The sequence below is a fragment of the Ceratosolen solmsi genome, unplaced genomic scaffold, assembly GCF_000503995.2.
Source record: "Ceratosolen solmsi marchali unplaced genomic scaffold, CerSol_1.0 scaffold6, whole genome shotgun sequence".
Taxonomy (NCBI): Eukaryota; Metazoa; Arthropoda; class Insecta; order Hymenoptera; family Agaonidae; genus Ceratosolen; species Ceratosolen solmsi.
In genome coordinates, this window is record NW_011948414.1 from 7,297,158 (window position 1) to 7,315,616 (window position 18,459).

The 18,459-nt window shown below is 27.3% G+C and overlaps 2 protein-coding genes across 3 annotated transcripts; both read right to left on the reverse strand.

Moving 5' to 3' along the window:
* Nucleotides 1–1,177: 1,177 nt before the first annotated feature.
* Nucleotides 1,178–7,858, reverse strand: Gnmt (Glycine N-methyltransferase). Of its 2 annotated transcripts, none has more exons than XM_011506778.1 (5): nucleotides 7,805–7,858; nucleotides 5,944–6,304; nucleotides 3,388–3,523; nucleotides 2,748–2,868; nucleotides 1,178–1,730 (listed from the first exon to the last, which is right to left on the reverse strand). In XM_011506778.1, exons 2-5 carry the CDS (start codon nucleotides 6,272–6,274, stop codon nucleotides 1,446–1,448), a joined length of 873 nt encoding a protein of 290 aa, XP_011505080.1. In that variant the 5' UTR covers nucleotides 6,275–6,304; nucleotides 7,805–7,858; the 3' UTR covers nucleotides 1,178–1,445. The 2 variants fall into 2 exon arrangements, with proteins under 2 accessions (XP_011505080.1, XP_011505081.1); XM_011506779.1 differs by lacking the exon at nucleotides 7,805–7,858 and adding an exon at nucleotides 7,169–7,244.
* A 7,008-nt stretch (nucleotides 7,859–14,866) lies between these two features.
* Nucleotides 14,867–16,918, reverse strand: LOC105367922 (zinc finger protein 706). The gene is made up of 3 exons (XM_011506781.1): nucleotides 16,680–16,918; nucleotides 15,884–16,028; nucleotides 14,867–15,464 (listed from the first exon to the last, which is right to left on the reverse strand). The coding sequence occupies exons 2-3, from the start codon at nucleotides 16,025–16,027 to the stop codon at nucleotides 15,375–15,377; spliced, it is 234 nt and encodes a 77-aa protein (XP_011505083.1). The 5' UTR covers nucleotide 16,028; nucleotides 16,680–16,918; the 3' UTR covers nucleotides 14,867–15,374.
* Between the last annotated feature and the right edge of the window lie 1,541 nt (nucleotides 16,919–18,459).

The window sequence follows — 18,459 nt, forward strand, 5'->3', positions numbered from 1 at the left end:
AGAGTAGCAGGCGGAGTACAACGTGACCTACAACACGCCGCAGCCTCCCAAGCTGCAGTAGATTTTATTGCCTTTCAATAATACAGTGATAGCTTGCCGTTACCACATGTGCGTTACGTCCTGCAAACCCACCTACACGAGCCCTTATACTTTGATGCTTTATAGATCCGAGACGCACCCTCATCCGCGAAAATCGCCTCCTGAAAATAATTCAGCCCGCATGAATGGGTCTGAAGAGTCAAGCTTTGCCCGAAGCTTTCCTCCATGCATGGTTGCACAAGCGCAAAAGTACCGAGGCACAGCATTGACTACGAAAACAAGGACCTCCTCTTTCGCCTCTCCCCACCGCCGCCACCACCACCACCACCACCACCACCACCTTATACCCGCTCGCATACGCGCGCACACACTCACTCACTCACTCACTCGCGCGCGCGCGTATCTTAATTACGAAAACGGCTGTCCGAGCTGAATAAGCTATCCTCCCTCTAGCCCCAAAGCTGCTGTAAAAGCTCCCTTCCCTAAAATTAGTCTCCCATCTCTTGCACCTCGATGAGCACAAAAGTGAAATTCTTTGTTCGTTCGGAGGATAGGTTCACCAATCTCGTGCATCGGCCAATAAGAAATTACGACTGAATCAATTCGCGTAAGCCTTAATTATTTCTTAAAGAATTGGAATCCTTATGACCTCTCTCAACTCATTACGCGTCATTTACGTTTTATGCATTTATTAGATATAATATCACTCTAGTGGACTGAAAAATTACATACAACCTGGTAAGTATTTTCTCAATCAAGTGATTACTTATCGAGGGAAAAATTGCTTTTATTCGTTTTTCTACGAATGAATTTTGATATGTACAAGAGACATTCGAGTCATATCCAGTAAGTTAATTGCATGTGAATGTAATTATTACAAATGCATATAACACGTTTTTGTAAAAATATCGATAAACGTTTTTACGAAATTATTTCAAAATATTAAAGTAATATAAAGCACCACACTTACAACTAAACGAATTAGATGGAAACATATTTTTCGAGTTATATACATCTCATTTTTATTACAACTTTACTCTTGTTTTCATAATCGAAAATCAACATACATGTATATATGTAATGTAAAGAAATCGAAAAAACAAAAACAAAAAAACAAAAAAAAAACAAAAAAAAACTGTATTTCGTTATTTATGTAAGAGGCGCGAGAATGTAAATGAAGCGCCATATATTTACAATTCTTTCTAAACATTTACATATAATTATTAAAAGTCATAAAATAGTCTCTAATAATTCTAATACTTTGATCAATATAAATTATTATTGTACTTGTTGGATGACCTTAAGTTTTCAGTGACATACTCTCAATAACACTACGGTGAGCTGAAACAAAGCTGAACGACTTTGCACACCATGAAGAATCATCCTACTACTGCTCTAGCTTATTACTAATTTTTTTCCAAAACATGGATGTAAAATCCAGGATCCTTGGCTTCTTCGAGGGATTTAAAATCACCATAGATCCGGTGCTTAGCCGAGCCGTGGAAAGCTTCGTTTAAAAAATCAGTGAAAATATTCAGCCTGTGCGGGTAATACGAGAGACGAAACTCGCGCAGACTTTCCTTATCATTGCTTTCCTCGACATTTAATTTTATACAATATTCCAATGTAATGAGCGACGGTACGCCATTCGTGTAAAGTATGGAAGTGACGATTTTCTGCAGATGTTTGCTCTGTAATGTGAAAATGTTATATTCAAAATGCAAAATTCCAATAAGCTAAATTACATAATTGTATATAGTTATCCCTCAAAAAAAATCTTATGTTTTTACTTTTTTCTCTTTCATTTAGATAAAATAGTGTAATCAGATAGAATTATGAATTAATCATTTAATATAATAGTTACTGATATACAATTTAAACTTAAACATCTAATTTTCTATTGTTGGATAGAGCTTCGCTTGTATCCATCTTGCCATTTTCAGGTAAAATTCTAAATTTTATTTTTCCTCCCTAGTTACTCCTTCGTTGCCACTTGAACTATTATTAATATTTTACGATGGGTGATTGAAAAATTCTATGTAACAATTGATAAAATTATACACCTGGGGTTTTAAAAATTGAAGTGAAATTTCATTCTCTTACTTACGTATTTACCTACCTGTATATTATTACACTAAACGAAATTTTTATACGCTCACAACAAATAAATTCTTTCAATTATGTATAAAAGTAAAAGACTGCAACACAAAGTAGCTAATAAAAGATAAAATATTATAGAAATAAAAAATAAAATGCGTACATAAGGATGAGAAAGATGCGAATAGTAATATGTAACGATGACCTTTGAACATCACTTTTTGATGTAAATATTTAATGTGTTTACAATTTCATGATATTAAACTACAGTCTTATCAATATAATAATTCGTATTAAACCGAGTGCGATTAAGAATACTGATTAAACAGCTTTAAAAAAAAAAATAAATAATAGCTTATACGATATAACAATTGTGCAGAAAGGTCTGTTTGTGACGAGCTAAATAATTTTTAATTCTTAAAATAAGATCGATAACGAGATGGATACTGATTTCATTAAAATGTTAAATATCTAAATCTGACGTAAAAAAAAAAAAAAAAAAAAAAAAAAAAAAAGGTAAACATCTAGCTAATCAAATATTTAAATATTTAGTTATCGATGATAAAAGCCGTATAAAGGTTCTTAAAGCTTACATTATAAAGTAAACTTACATTATAGTATATGCATTGCGTAGGGGTTTGTCCAGTTTTTATAACATTATCGTAATTTCTGTGATCAATTAGCAAAAGACCACCGGGTTTGACGCAACGCTCGAAATGTGAAAGTGCTTGGCTGTAAATAATAAACTATCATCGATAATAAGACAAAATAATTATTAAGCATGCTATGGTGTGCCAATAATTTACCAATAAGAAATAAAAAGAAAATCAATTTACAATGTACACTGTGCAAAACAATGTGTAGTTAAAAATGTAAAATTGTTATTGTCGATAAACGTTATTTGTTCCTTAAATTATATATTAGTTATTATTGTAATGAAATAATATTGTAACGTATGAATATTAGCTAAATATGAAATTTATAACAAATCTCAACATCGATATATTAGAAATAAAAATTATTTTTAGAGCATTTTTTAGAATTGTATAAATATTAAAATAAAACATTAAAATAATTGTAAATAATAAGGATATATAGTAAAATACTATCTCTAAAATTTTGAGGAATCGATTTTTTACTTTAGAAAATTAATTTGTATTTTATTGAAAGTATTGTCTCATCGTCGTAGTGTTTTTTTTTTTTTTTTTTTTTTTTTTTAAAAAAAATATAAAAATGAATTAAGTATTTCACCGCTGTTCCCGTTGATCTCCAAAGGAATCTAACATATGGGCGAAACTGTTCCCGAGGCATATTACGGCGTCAAATCCATCACCAATCAGATGCTGCACATCGTCTGATAATGTCAACCAATTTGCTTCTTCGATAACTTGAAAATAATATTATCTATATAATAAATAGCATTATTTACTACAACATATAATAATTAAAAGATATCGTAGGAATGAAGACTCGTAGGGATGTTATACGATTAATGCCTTGTTAAATGTTAAACATACTAATTATAGTTAAAAATTTGCATATCAACTCATATGAAGGAGTGTTATTTGAAAATTTTTAGTTTTTTCTTTTAAATATTTAATGCTTTAAAAATTTGAAATCATAAAAATACGCAAGAGATTTTAAATTACTATCGTATAGTATGTAGTTAATTATGACTTATAAAAAAAAAGATATTTGACATTGATAAAATATATTAACAGAATTTTTCATCTAAATAAAATTATTTATTTAACTTGTAATTACGTACTGAATAAAAATATGCTAATCATCATTATTATTAACCATCGTTTATACTACTTATATATTATTATCAATTAATATATTTAAATAATTCTCGAAGAATTGATAATTAAATATTTGAATGTTTACCTATACCGTTTGAACTTTAAGAGTAAAAATTTTTTGGTCCAGAAGAATTTAATTTAAGATTATTTTAGAAAATCATATATATCATTATTTCTTTATCATGAATCGATGTCATATGAATATGTAATGTATTTCGTACATGCTACTTCGAACTTTTTAATTAGCAGATAAAATTGATGCAAGTTTCTCATTTATGCAATGAAATAATTGAAATTTTATGAAAAAATGTTTTTTTTTTTTATCTTAAGTATGTGTGTGTGTGTGCGTGCGTGCGTGCGTGCGTGCGTGCGTGCGTGCGTGCGTGCGTGTACAATTACATCTATACATTATTTGGTAGATCTCGAATTTTCAAGAAATTTAAGTTATTAAAAAGTATTTAACTGCAAATAAAATATTAATAATAACAAATTTGTCTGTTTCAATTGAGACAATTAATATCATGGTTTTCAAAAAATAAATGAGTAGTTTTATAATAATTTAAATATAATTAATCATCTTCATTTATAATTTTAATTGTTAATGTTACAGTGAAACCTACTAAATTTGAAGAAATTTTAATGAACCTTACAGAAAATATATTTTGCCCTAAATGAAAAAGTTAATACCTAAAAGATATATATTGATAAATTATTACCTATACATAGATTTATTATATGTATATATATATATATATACATTCTATGACGATAGGATACAAATCATTATGAATTATTCATTTCGAGTATATATATTTGAAATAAAACGTTTATAATTTTATTTGCCTAAATTACATTTTATTGAATTTTCTATGCACTAGGTGATTTATCAAAAATTTAATGAGAAATTGGATTGATACACAAAGCCAAATGTCATCGTATAATCTTTTCACGAGCAATAGAGATAAGCGTATGAATACTAAATTTTTAATATCCGTAAATGACGTGAAATTTGAAAATAAATCTAATTATTGCATCTATACGGTATTCAGACTGTAAATATTTATTTAATTTCACAAAATTAGCTTCACAAAAATTTTAAGTGTCTGCCTTAATCAAGTTGTTTAATCAATGTCTTCTATATAAACGATGAATACGGCTACTTCGCACACATAAAATATGTATAAAAATAGTCATATTATCATATGTCAGAAATAATACTGATTAAGAAATTAAATTTTTCGCGTAATTTACACAGTACATATATTTCCATTATTAATTATCGAAATTGTTAGGTTTTATATTTTATCGATTAAGTGCAAAAATATGTTCCACAATAATTTAAAAATAATTTCTTTGTTAATCATACGGAATGTAAGTGTTTGAGGGAATATGTATTACCGAAGACGTATAAGAAATATTTTATTTGAAGTTATCATTATCACTTTCACTAGTGACAAAAATAACGCGTGTACTTGAAAATACTGTACTGTAGAAACAAAAAATAAAACTAATTAGAAATATTTAAAAATTTTCTTAAATTGTATCTTATAAAAAATAGTAAAAAAATATTTTATAATATATAGTTTCATATAAACTATAGTTTCATAATATCATAAATTAATATAATAATGAAAAACAATTGTAATTGCATTATTAAAATGTTGACTCTTGGTAGAAAACGTTTGTATATTGTCAAATATGTGAGAGATCGATATGCTTATTTGTTGCTTAGAACGAAATATATACAAGAAGTAAAAATGGTATATAAAATGTTAATTAACCGATAGTTAAGACGTTACGCAAATGCTTGTTTTACTTTTCTTCTTCTTAACTTTTTACAAGCTTTTTGATGCGTAATTTTATAGATGTTTAGTGATGTCTTAGTCCCTCCATTATCTTGTAAATACACACATCATCATTTAAGGTCAACGTGGAGATATTAAATAATAAAAGCCTACCAATGAATTCAGCATCTATTTATGGAAAAGGAAGTGCCACTCACTCCAATCATCGAAGGATTTCTCTTTCCTACGCTCCCATCGTGACTTGAGCGCATACTTAAGCATCTTGTCGGACGCATCGACGCTCACCACCTCAAAACCTTCTTCGAGAAGCATCATAGAGTCCACTCCAGTGCCACAAGCAATATCCAGTACACGTTTGCATCTCTTTTCCTTAAGCAAGCCGACTAAAAAGTCCTTGTAATTTTGTTTACGCTGCTTTCTATCGCCGATAAACACCTCCCAGACTTTGGCAGCAATACCATCTGCGTATTGGTCCTTGATTCCCTCAGCCGCTGCACCCAACGAGCGAATTTGAAACGCCGAATCCATTTTTGTTACTCTATGTCAATCCAAGTTGTCCTTAGATGACACGAAACATACGTAATGTACATAAAGGAGCATACATAAACCTTGTAAACTTTTGTCAATTGCATTTGTGCTGTCGTAGGCGTAAGAGGTGCTTACAACTAAACCATTCAACCATTCACAACGGACTATAATTAATTTATATAATAATCAATACTCGCGCGCTTACTTTGGATTTACTTACTTTGGTTAGCGAATCTATGTAACGTAACGTAGTTTATATAGTTATAAATTAATTGCATTATTTTTTAATAATACATTCATTAGGCCGAAACAAAGGACTTTAATATTTTATATATTTTTAAAGGTTAATAATGATCAAATAAAGTGAAATAACAATATGTAAACGAGGTAACATAAGAAGTAGACAAAATAGAAAATAATATTTTAATTAATAATATTTTAATTAATAATAATTATTTTAATTAATAATATTTTAATAAAATTTAATATAAAATTAATTGGAGAAAAATATGTCTTCGTATTATTTATTAATTAATTTTTTTTTTTTTATTAATTTTACTAATTAAAAAAATAACACAATTGTTTATAAATAGAATGAAGAATGCTTTATGGATAATGTTATTTTGAGAAATTTAAAAATTTCGAAATTAAAAATTAAAGGAAGAAACATTAACTCCAACATTTGTGCACAATATAATATTACAATAATACATTATATTTTATAAATAAAATTTTATAAAAATGAAAACAAAGCTTAGGTGGAAGTGCTTGAAATTTCTTCGATTATCGTCGTTTTTTCAACATACCAGAAAGTATTTATCAATCATAATAAGAATTTCAATAAATTTATAATATTTTTATTATTAATTCGTAATCAATGATATATAAAAACACTTCGTATTCCTCAATAATGCAAGAAGATATCAGACTCAAACACTTTATTCGTCTGTGTGTCAATTGAGAGTCCATAAATGCCATAACACAACTGTTGTAAATAATCATGTATATTTGACTTCATAATTGCAAACATTTAAGCACATTTTCGATAAGAAGAATATTTTTAAAAATAATATTCAGTTTATTTAAATGTATCGAAATGTCATATCGTATCAATTAAATTTGAAAATATTATCATATTAAGAATTATTTTCAAGTTATAATAAAATCATATTATTATAATTATTTAACATACTTCCAATAGAAAAGAAACTTTAGTTTCATATTTATGTAATTCTTGATAGCCTTTAAAATTATCTATATTGTTGTTTTTTAAGATATGCAATATCATTTTTACACACTATATTTTAACAGTTGCGCGCATGATCACTCATATAAATAAAAAAAAAAAAAAAAAAAACATACATATCTCTTAACAAAATTTAAGTTTCTTAAAAACACTGATGTGATAAATTGAATAAGAAAATACATCGATATACGGTGAATTACAATTGAAAATACTGTAAAGTATTGTACATAGAATATTTCGTAGAAACAGCTACTTATGAATAAACTTTTCCTTCTCTTACTTACCAAATTTCTGTTCACTTCCTGTGCAGCGCCGTTAATAAGTGATGAATAAAAAAAATAAAAAAAAAAAAACGTACAGGGTCTTCTTGATAATATCGAGAAAGAAACTAATGTAAGATCGCAGAAATCGCGCAACTTTATACGAGGCGACCGACTTTATACAAATGAGAGTGGGGTCATGGTGAACAAAGATTCAGATGTGTTGCTTGAATCGTCTCCAAGTATGACAATTTCTTCAAGTTTCAGCAAAATATTTATTAATCGTAAAATCATAATAGAGATTTCAAAGATTTCAACAATTTATTTATTTATGAATATTATTTTACAACTACTTACTTACAAAATTACGATATTATAATATCTTAATTTTATTATTAAACATCTAATCCAACTATTTCATTTGTCAAAATGTAAAGATGTACATGGAAATTATATTAAACATTAATACATGTATAATTAATAATGGCTATTGATTTTCACTAAATTTTAATTACGAGCTAGCGTAACAAATAATAGAAATTTCTTTACACATACATCAATAACTGTGTATACATAATTGTTAACGTTAATGTTACATATATGCTGAGACCTTAAAAAACAAGTTTTGCATGATAAATTGTAATAATAGTCCATTTTATTATACATGTCAAGATAAGAAAGCTTCTATATTTCATAAAATACAAAACCAACTCTTTTTGTTTTTTGTAATAAACTAAATCTTAAGGTTGCTAAAGTTACTTTCATTTCTTACTCGTTACTTCAATTTTATTTTCCCGTAAAAGTCATTTATTCAATAGTAGTTGCCATCGAAATCATTATTATCTCACTTAACACATCTCTCTGTACACATTAAATCAATTGTTTTCCTATCATCATTATTTGTGTTTATTCGTACTTAAGAAAACAGTCTAATACTATGACGAAATCTTCCCAGTTTGACCATCAAGTTTTACGAGTATTTCATATCAATTGCTGACTCTTACTAAAAAAGTAAATATATTACAGTATTAACGGTGTTAATTTTTATGAAAATTCAATTTAATTTCGTTATATTTATTAATGCATTACAGGATATTTATTGTCAATAGTGTTCATAGAAACATTTTTTCTAAACTAAATTGTTATTTCATTCGGATATTAAAAAACCTTGAGTACAATGAAAATATATTAAAAGTGTGTGTGTGTGTGTGTGCGTGCGTGCGCGCGCGCGTGTGTGTTTGCATTTGTACGTGCGTATTTGCATAAATTAATTTATCAATTTATTATAAAAGATTTTTATTATATTTTATTATAAAAGAACAATAAATATATTACATTATATTTATTAAATGACAAGAAATAATAGATATATATAATTATTTGAATAAAAATTTTAATTTCTTAATTATTATATAAGACACTTTAATATTGTAAAGTCCAGGTTATAATAAAACCTTACATTATTTTTACTGTACAAGTAGCAATTTAATTTTATGATGAAACTTTTTAACAAGAAGCAAGTTCAAATGTCGAGGTAGAACTTATAACATTGACTGTAAAGTGGTATTGATTTATGGATTATTATTTTCTTTTGTAAATAAAATAGAATTTTTAATACTTTGAAGTTCCATGGAAATTTACTAAAAACTAATTTACTAATTTGTTCGTTCAAAAACAATAGTAGATGAAGTTTGCCTTTAATTGTGATAATATCGATTTAATTCTAACATCAACAGAACCATTAAATATGTCTATTACATCTTCTAATTTGCGTAACTTAAATTAATATAAATACTTCGACAATATAAGCATTACAGTAATGAATTCGCAGCTCTTCTACAATTCTTCCGGTTTTGCTAGATTTTCATTATCCAATCAGAACGAATTTTCATTAATTTTTTCAGTAGTATTATTTACCTTGTTTATTCACTCTTCAATATCTTTTTGATAATAATTAACATGTTCAAATTAAAGGGTACCTGTACATTAATATTTACGAAGCACAAAGTATCTTATAAAATAGCATTATAATAATAATATTTCGAAATGAGTTACTAATCACTAAAAATTATGAATAATTTGGTACGTTTACTCATATAGCATTATGCAGTTCATTTGACAAAGCTGTTGTTAGAGTTTATTTATGCATCTAATTTTATTTTGCAGTCCAGTATTTAAACTTACGTAATAAATACATAGGTTAGAGAAGAACTTGCACAGAAGTACAAATATGTAAGTGAAACCACTTCCCGAAATTGTTAAAAACCGCATTTTTATTATTAAGAAACAAAAAAAAAAAAAAAAAAAAAATGCGAACATCACTATGTTTCACATAAATATCTCGTTAACTCGATCGTTTATTTCAAGAAATGAAATGCGTAAATCACATTTTTTGTCGCAAAGACAAATTTTTATAATAACGGGATTCATAAAGAGGAAACCAAACCATAACATAAATTCTTTTACGTATATTGCGTAATTGTAATTTTCTTGGTTATAATTTTAAACTTTAAAATATTTAGTGTCATTTACTACATTTCGTTCGACATTTTTCTTTTCAATCTTGTATTTTTGTATTACGTTTATGGTAATATTTTTAATTTATTTAAAAAAAAATCGTTTTTTTTTTTTTTTCAATAAAAGAACTTTATCTATAATATAATTAACAATAATGAATCTTAAAATATAAAATTTTAAAAAATGATCGTTAATATAATAAAATATAAGGATCACATCATTTACACATTATAATATTGACCGATTAATTGAATAATAATCAACATAATTTACTTAAATATGAATATTATTTATAAATCATTTTAATATTAATTATTCTTGTAAGAATTTAAAAATTCCATATCATATAGTTTCTTAAATACTTCAATTTTTAGGCTTGCACTTATAATTAAATTTAATAGTTTCAATTTTCATCGTTAATCGTTATTCATTATTTATTTACACGTTAAATTAAATATATATTTATAACTATATAATAATAATAATAATAATGGTATCTCTCTGATATTTTATATACATATTATATACAAATATTTGAACAACAAAAAAATATACAATTAATTGGTAATTTATTATATTTAAATATTCTGCTTAAATATATTAACTAATATATTAAACTTAAATATCGTATAATAATAAAATATGGAATTAAATGGCTATTTTCTTTTATTTTTAATATTATTTCAATACTATGTCATATTTCGCTATTTGTACTTCTATGTGATATACAAAATTCATGTTTCCAAATACATGCAAATCGATTGTTTTTCAATCATTTAAAAAACAAAATGAATTTTGTGTAAAAATCTATCTTTTGCATTAAATATCAAATATATATGTATATAAATATATATTTTTTTTTCTAAATTTTTTTTTTCTAAATAACGGCTATGTTTGTACATTGAATCCCTTTCGATTTAATCAAGACTTCGAATTCAACTTCGAACTTATCGTTCTAGCCACAACGATAAAACCTCACTGTTATTCATAGCAACCATGTGCTTTATATCTATGTATGACTTTCTCTGCCATCTTATCTTTAATTTGAAAATGAAAAATATTATATTACTTATATATAACAGAGTATATTCTTATAAAATACAAAATTCAAAATAATTAAAAATTTAATCAGATATAAAAGTACGAAACGTAAGGAGTTCTAAAATCATAATTAAACTACATTTTTATATTATTCTATACCGTAAAATAATTATTAAGGAATTCAGCTTTGGGTAGAGGAAAATTAAAGCATAAATATAAGACTTTACTGATATAAGGAAATAGAATTGGATGAAAAATTACAAATCAACCTTATATTGATTACGTAAAATTATACAATCTTGTCAGAAATTAATTAAATTCATAATTTTTAATATTAAATAGGAACAGTAATATTAATTAACAATAACATTTAATTTAATATTTTCTATTTCTTTTACGTAATACATAAATAAAAATTAAGAAAAACAAAAACTAAAAATTGTTATTGTTAAATAATATTGTCCATTTTATATATATATATATATATATATATATATATAAAATACATTAAGTATATTAAAATTATAAATTATTATAATTTTTAATAATTCTGAAATATTGGTTGTATATTAATTCAATATAAATAAAAAGGGAAAATATTTAGTCTCGTACACTATATAACATTATTAGAAAAAAAAATATTATTTAATGGTAATATTTCACTCGGATACAAATCTAAATCAAAAAAAAAAAAAAAGGTCTATGATAAAAATTTTACTTTTATATCCATTACTTGAACTATAATTTATTTTTATTATTTTATGAAATTTAAATTACGGTAAATCGCAATGCTAATTTGACATCATATCTTATCAACATTGGAGATATGTAATATTTACGTATACAAAATCGGATAAAAATCCATATATTATAATTCTTACAGTAATTTTATTTAGTTTAAGTCATTTGCCAGTATTAATTATTCGAGGTAAGCCATATACACAATATCACAGAATTAACTTCAGCAATATTATTCTTATTAATTATACGCTTTGCAACTTAAAATTAATATAACTAATGCCAATCTGTTCTCATAATTTAAATAGAACTGATTGTTCTGATTTATTCTTTGTGAATTATGAGAAACAAAATTAAAAGTACGATATCTGATGTCGACATTTTCCTGTAGGTAGATGTTATTAAAAAAAAATAAAACTGATCATTTTAAAAATCAATATACATGTATCTGAATCTAGTAATATCTAATTCTATAGATCAAATGAAATTATATGCATTTTTCATAATTAAAAAAAGAAAAAAAAAGAAAGAAAAAAAAAGAAAAAAGATACAAAATATATTGGTAAAAGCATTACATTATTTTACATTATTTGAACAATAACGCTTGAAAAATCTTAAATATAAATTTAACGTTAACATATATTAATTTATCTACATATAACACTTACTTCGGTAATTTCGGTAATTCATTGATAAAATATATTATTTCGTAAATAAATTAGAAAAAAAAAATTTATTAGTTTTACTATATTTTGATATTTTCTAATTCGCCTGATATTGATGGCAATTTTAAGAATATGAACGATCTGTCTTGAACACGTAATCCATTATACAAACTTTCACCATATAATGAACGTCATGTCATGCCTATCCATCTTAGTATTTGTGCTATCATTAGTTAATTTATCTGACTTTCATTGAAATCCAAGAATCATTGGATTTCTGATTTTTAATTAATTTAATGGTTCATTTTAAACGATACACACGGCTGACTACGTGTAAATTTGGATATTACACACACTTTAATCACTTAAAATAACAATTATAATAATTATATAGCATTAGACGTACTCGTTAATGATAATAATAATAATAATCATAAAAATTTTTTACTAAAAACATTAATTTTTAATGAGACATAAAGTATTTAATAAACGCTTGTCAGAAAATTTAGTATTAAAAACATTTTTACTAACGTTTATTTTTATTGTAATGGATAATAACCACAATATTTTTTAAATACTTTTATTTCTTCACAATTAATATACATATAAACAAAATCTTTATCAACCATATCTATATACGTTATTATTTTAATCAATAAGGTAAAAAACGTATGATTATGCAATTTCATTCGAAATTATATAAAAATGAATAAATACTAATAAGTAATGAACTTTTGAGGATAAATTCATTCAAAAAATTATTCATATACTTTATGTACAATGGATTTTATAGATGAAAATATTTTGAAGTGAAAAGAATATTTCGTTGTGATAAAACACAGAAGGCCATTTAAAGCATATAAATTTCAGTTTTAACTCGAATTAAAAAGTTTAAAATTTCTCTACAAATAACCTTACAACAATTTAAGATTAAGAAGAAAATCATAACAGACGAGGATTCCAAGATGAGAAATAGATAACAAAAATATACTCAAACTAATTCTGGTTTAAAATACTGTAATTAGAATAGCACAAGATATACAATGCAACTTATATTCAAAAATAAATCGTATAAATATGGCTATAAATTGTCAATATTGACAGCGAATGGTAGCTCAAATTTCCTTAAAATAGTTTTTATATGACCTTTCAGAAACCAAGGAAGATTGTATAGTAATTGAATAATAATAGATATTGCATCTAGCAGATATTCACAAATGTTCATATTAAAACTTAATTTTTCGGCTCGATTAACAATTACAACAACAAAGAAAAAAAAGAAAAAAAATACAAAAAAAAAAATATATATATATATATATATGGATATAAAAAAAAAAGGACAAAAAGTAAATTAAGGGTACAATTGAAATGAAAGTGGGAAATGAATGAACTATTTCACTACCGCTTATTTCCTTTCGATAAATCATCAATTAACTTTTGATTGGTTGAAAGGTAAAAAGTGATCACAGATGGAATAATAATAATGCAGTAGTAACAACGCTTAATCCCTGACTTACTATTTGTTATCACATTTTTTTGTTTTACATCTCTTGTAAATGTCCACTAGGCATTGGCAATACTTTGTGCATGCAAGTGAAGTAAAAAGAGACCATGACAATACTAAGGACGCTTAATTAGTTATTGTTGTGTGAATGCCTTATTACCATACACTAAACTCATTTTCTAAATTTGGGCACCTTTCAATACTCGATAGCAGATTCCTTTTATTTTTATACATTATACGCTTACGTTTGCTGCAATTTATTATAAAAGTATATTATATTACCGCTACTTATTAGAAAACTTGATTAAAAATTGCATTATTAAACAGCTTTATCAATGAAATAGTCAAATGATAAATGTCTTATTGATTCGTAATGTATTCCCTTATATTTATACCATTATTATAATAAGATAATTATCTTCCAAATCTGTACATAATAATAATAGAAATAATATTTTATCAAATATTGCTGACTAATCTATACATTATTTTTCATTTGTTTCCATTACTTTTGATTATTTATTTATAAATAACGTACAAAGTATTATGAAATTTAGCCAACCACATAGATTTCTCCACACTTTAATATTCTATTTAATTTTTTGTTTCTTTTTGTTTCTTTTTTTATTGAATTACAATAAACAACTTGTAACAAAATAAAATAAGAAAAATATGAAGAAAGAGGTTAACAATAATTCTTTGCTTTCCCAGCCATTATCTACAATTCAATAAAAATTTTAACCCTCCTTATAAAATTCTTTCGTACCATTATTCTATATTATATTACTAATAAGGTGTAAATAAATAAAAAAAAATGTCTGTATTAAAGTAATGAAAGGTGCCTACATCTGTGATCCTGACAATAGTATTGTATACGGAAAAAGAAATAGAAGAGCATTATAGAGCTAAAGAAAGAGGAGACCAAAAATCAAAACGCATGATTCTGATTATGGCTTTGCTCTCAAAAGTTCCTTCCGCATCTCATGCCATAACAAGATTCAATTTATTTCTTCTCGAGAAGTCAATTAACTGTCATTATCTTAAGTCTAAATCACTCTCTCATTTAATTATGATAATCGAACACTCGTCAGCTGCCTCCAGTGCTTCATTAATGTAGGAGGCACTAACCTCATATATTTTTTAGATCATCGGGTAAATCGTTCTTAGGGTGCTTGTTTTCGAAATGCTGCTTGTAAGTCTTTAGGTCTGGCATTTGTGCCTAAAATTACAAATCAAATTGCATTATTTTTACCAATAATACCAATAATACATTGTACGAATGATATAGAGAGCAAAATTTAGCAAAGCTTAAAAGTATAATGAATTTTTTAATAAAATACGTACGATCTTTTGCACGAAATTCTTTATAAAAATATTCAACTTAATATTTATAAAATTGAGCGACGACTGAAATTTGTCAATATCATTCGTCGATCGATGTATATTATTAATTCGCGACAATTTAATCGTACCAGTGACTATTATTCATTAAGCACAAGAGCATATTATTATCGACGTAATAGAATATTTTAATCAACAGCCATGAGACTCGATCTTAATATCGTTATTTTATCGAGTTGAAAATTGAAAGCCAATGAGGTTTGAGAAATTTTTACAAGAATTGCAAAGAGTACGAACCTTGCATACAGCACAAATGTGAACCAAAGCCTTCTGCGCAGCTTTTTTCTGTTCGTTAGCACTGTGGCCCTGTTGCTTTTTTGCCTTTGCAGCTTTCTCAGCTGCCTTAGCTTGAGACTGGAGTTTCTGTTGTCCACGAGCCATTCTAAGAAATCAGAGTATATTACAAATGGTAAGTATATAGAAATCAATGAATGAAAAGGATGTAAATATAATTGAAACACATGCAGGGCAAACAAGCGTGAAATGTTTTATTTCATTATTCCAATTAATAAATCGGCATACGCGCGCGCGCGCGTGCGTGCGTGCGTGCGTGTGTGTGTGTGTGTGTGTGTGTGTGTGTGCACGCGGGCGCGTTTATACTCATGCACGATCGTTGCAACGTACAGAATACTTTTCAAGATTTTAAATCACACAGCTACGTTCAGCGTATTTAAAGGGGGAATAACAAAAAAAAAAAAAAAAAAAAAAAAATAAAAAAAATAATAAAAAAAAAAGGATAAACTGGCTTGAAGATACATTCTCATATTGGTGTGGACGAGTCAACAGCAGACAAATCGACGAATAATTAATTGATAATTCCAATAATTATCGTGGAGGCAAATGCGAAAGACGTAGCGTGGTTGGTAAATTACAGAATTTTCACCACGTTAAATCGATAAATCCTCGGCGTATAAATAATTGGAATACTGGGACTCGGGGACTCGGGTACTGGTCGCGTGGTGCCAATATTGTAAAGATATCGCTTCTTCCTCTATTCCATCTTCTAGAACACGCTGTAACAAACCGTACTCACCCAATTTCTTTGACTTGCCTCCTCTTCACCTACGAGCGAAAGTAATAGCTTTCCTTCTTTCGACGAGCGCACGTGCAGCTTCTAAGGCGATAGAACGAACGAATTGTCCTTACTCTTGTGAATGATAAATAATCCGTGATCGAGGGGAGAGAGCGAAGAGACGAAAACGGCAATGCCGCGTGCGTGTCTTCGATAAATCTACTGTAAGCTCCCTCGGCGCAAGTACCAGCTGTGGTTTTTCTCTCCTCGTTTCTTCTTCACCTTTTTAAATTGTCACCCGACGTAGGACGAGCTCGTCGTCCCGAGCTACGGATAACTATCTAAATACTGAATTCTTAAAGAGCCTGGCGTGACGACGGGGGCTGCGCTTTATGCTTTCTAAGGCGCGAAAAGCCTGTAAAATTATATGTACAAAGTGCGGCTGCGGCTGCGGCTGCGGCTCCGGGTCACCGTTCACAGCCGACTGAAGTTTCTTTAATTGTTCGAGAAGGTGTACCAATTGATGTCGAGTCGAAAGAAAAATTGTAATGCTAAAGTGACGATAGTTGGCTTACTGATCACTATTGTTAGCCGCTAGCCGATGCCATTTTCCATCACTTGCTCTCAGCCGCAAACGCGAGGAAGCGGGATAACAAGCCGAGCAGAAATGGCGGCATTAATCAAACTCGCTATTAAAATGCTGAATAGATCGTATTCTTAGTTTCATACGTCCTGACGCGTTGTTTTATCGTTAGGAGGCATTCGCTTGATAATGCGTTATTATCTAAGACATCCAAAGCAATGGCTTTGAGATAAATAATGAAAGTTATGGGGCAATCGCGATATTATAGCGGATAATTTGATCAATTTCGCGAGAAATTTTTCAAAAGAACAATTATAATTGAGTATAAATTGTTAATGTTATAATGATTGTGATGGGACATTGTTAAATGAATTCGGAGCGTATCTCTCCCTATTGGGAAATAAAATCCCAACTCAATGGCAACTGAAAGACAAACTAGCTAAGATGTACGAATATATAAAATAAAAATAAAAATAAAAATAAAAATAATAAAACGACCGTTATCTCTCGCTAAATATTAGCATTATAATGGAAGCAATTACAAAACAAAATGAAAACTTATCATTATTTTACCGTTTGAATTGAAAATTGAAGCAAAAGTTTGATTATTTTAGCAAATAATATTGTACTTTTCATAATCCGTGCTTTTAATTACGTCTTACATACGTTTGATTTACGAGTTGAATTTTCACGAGATTGTTCACATTAATTAATTACATTACATTACATTAATCACAATTAAACATACAGATTTAACATACATTTAATATATAACCATAAAAAACAATCGCGTTGCTCATAATTATGCTGACGATAGAATTTAAAAACCTTACTTATATTAGCAAGGTATTAGCAAGTGGCATTCGGACGCTAGATTTAAAATCAAATTCGCCCTTTTCAATAAAAATGCAACTTTATTATTAATGATAACGAACTCGAATCGTTGTTCGAAGAAATTTTCCACAATTGATCCAACCAACATATCGATAATCAGCTTTTCGCTATTGATTTATATGAATTTCAATGTTCACGGAATTCATCGATTGGCGATGACGGTAAACTTATTCATTTATAAGGCAATTTTATATTTCTATAGAATCCTATTGCATTCCGTGTTTGTGCATCTCCGATCATATATAGTCAAGTTCACTAATGGCTGTTTTTAGTTGGAAGGATAATTCATAATCATGGCAAAAATTGACGTTATTTTACATTTGG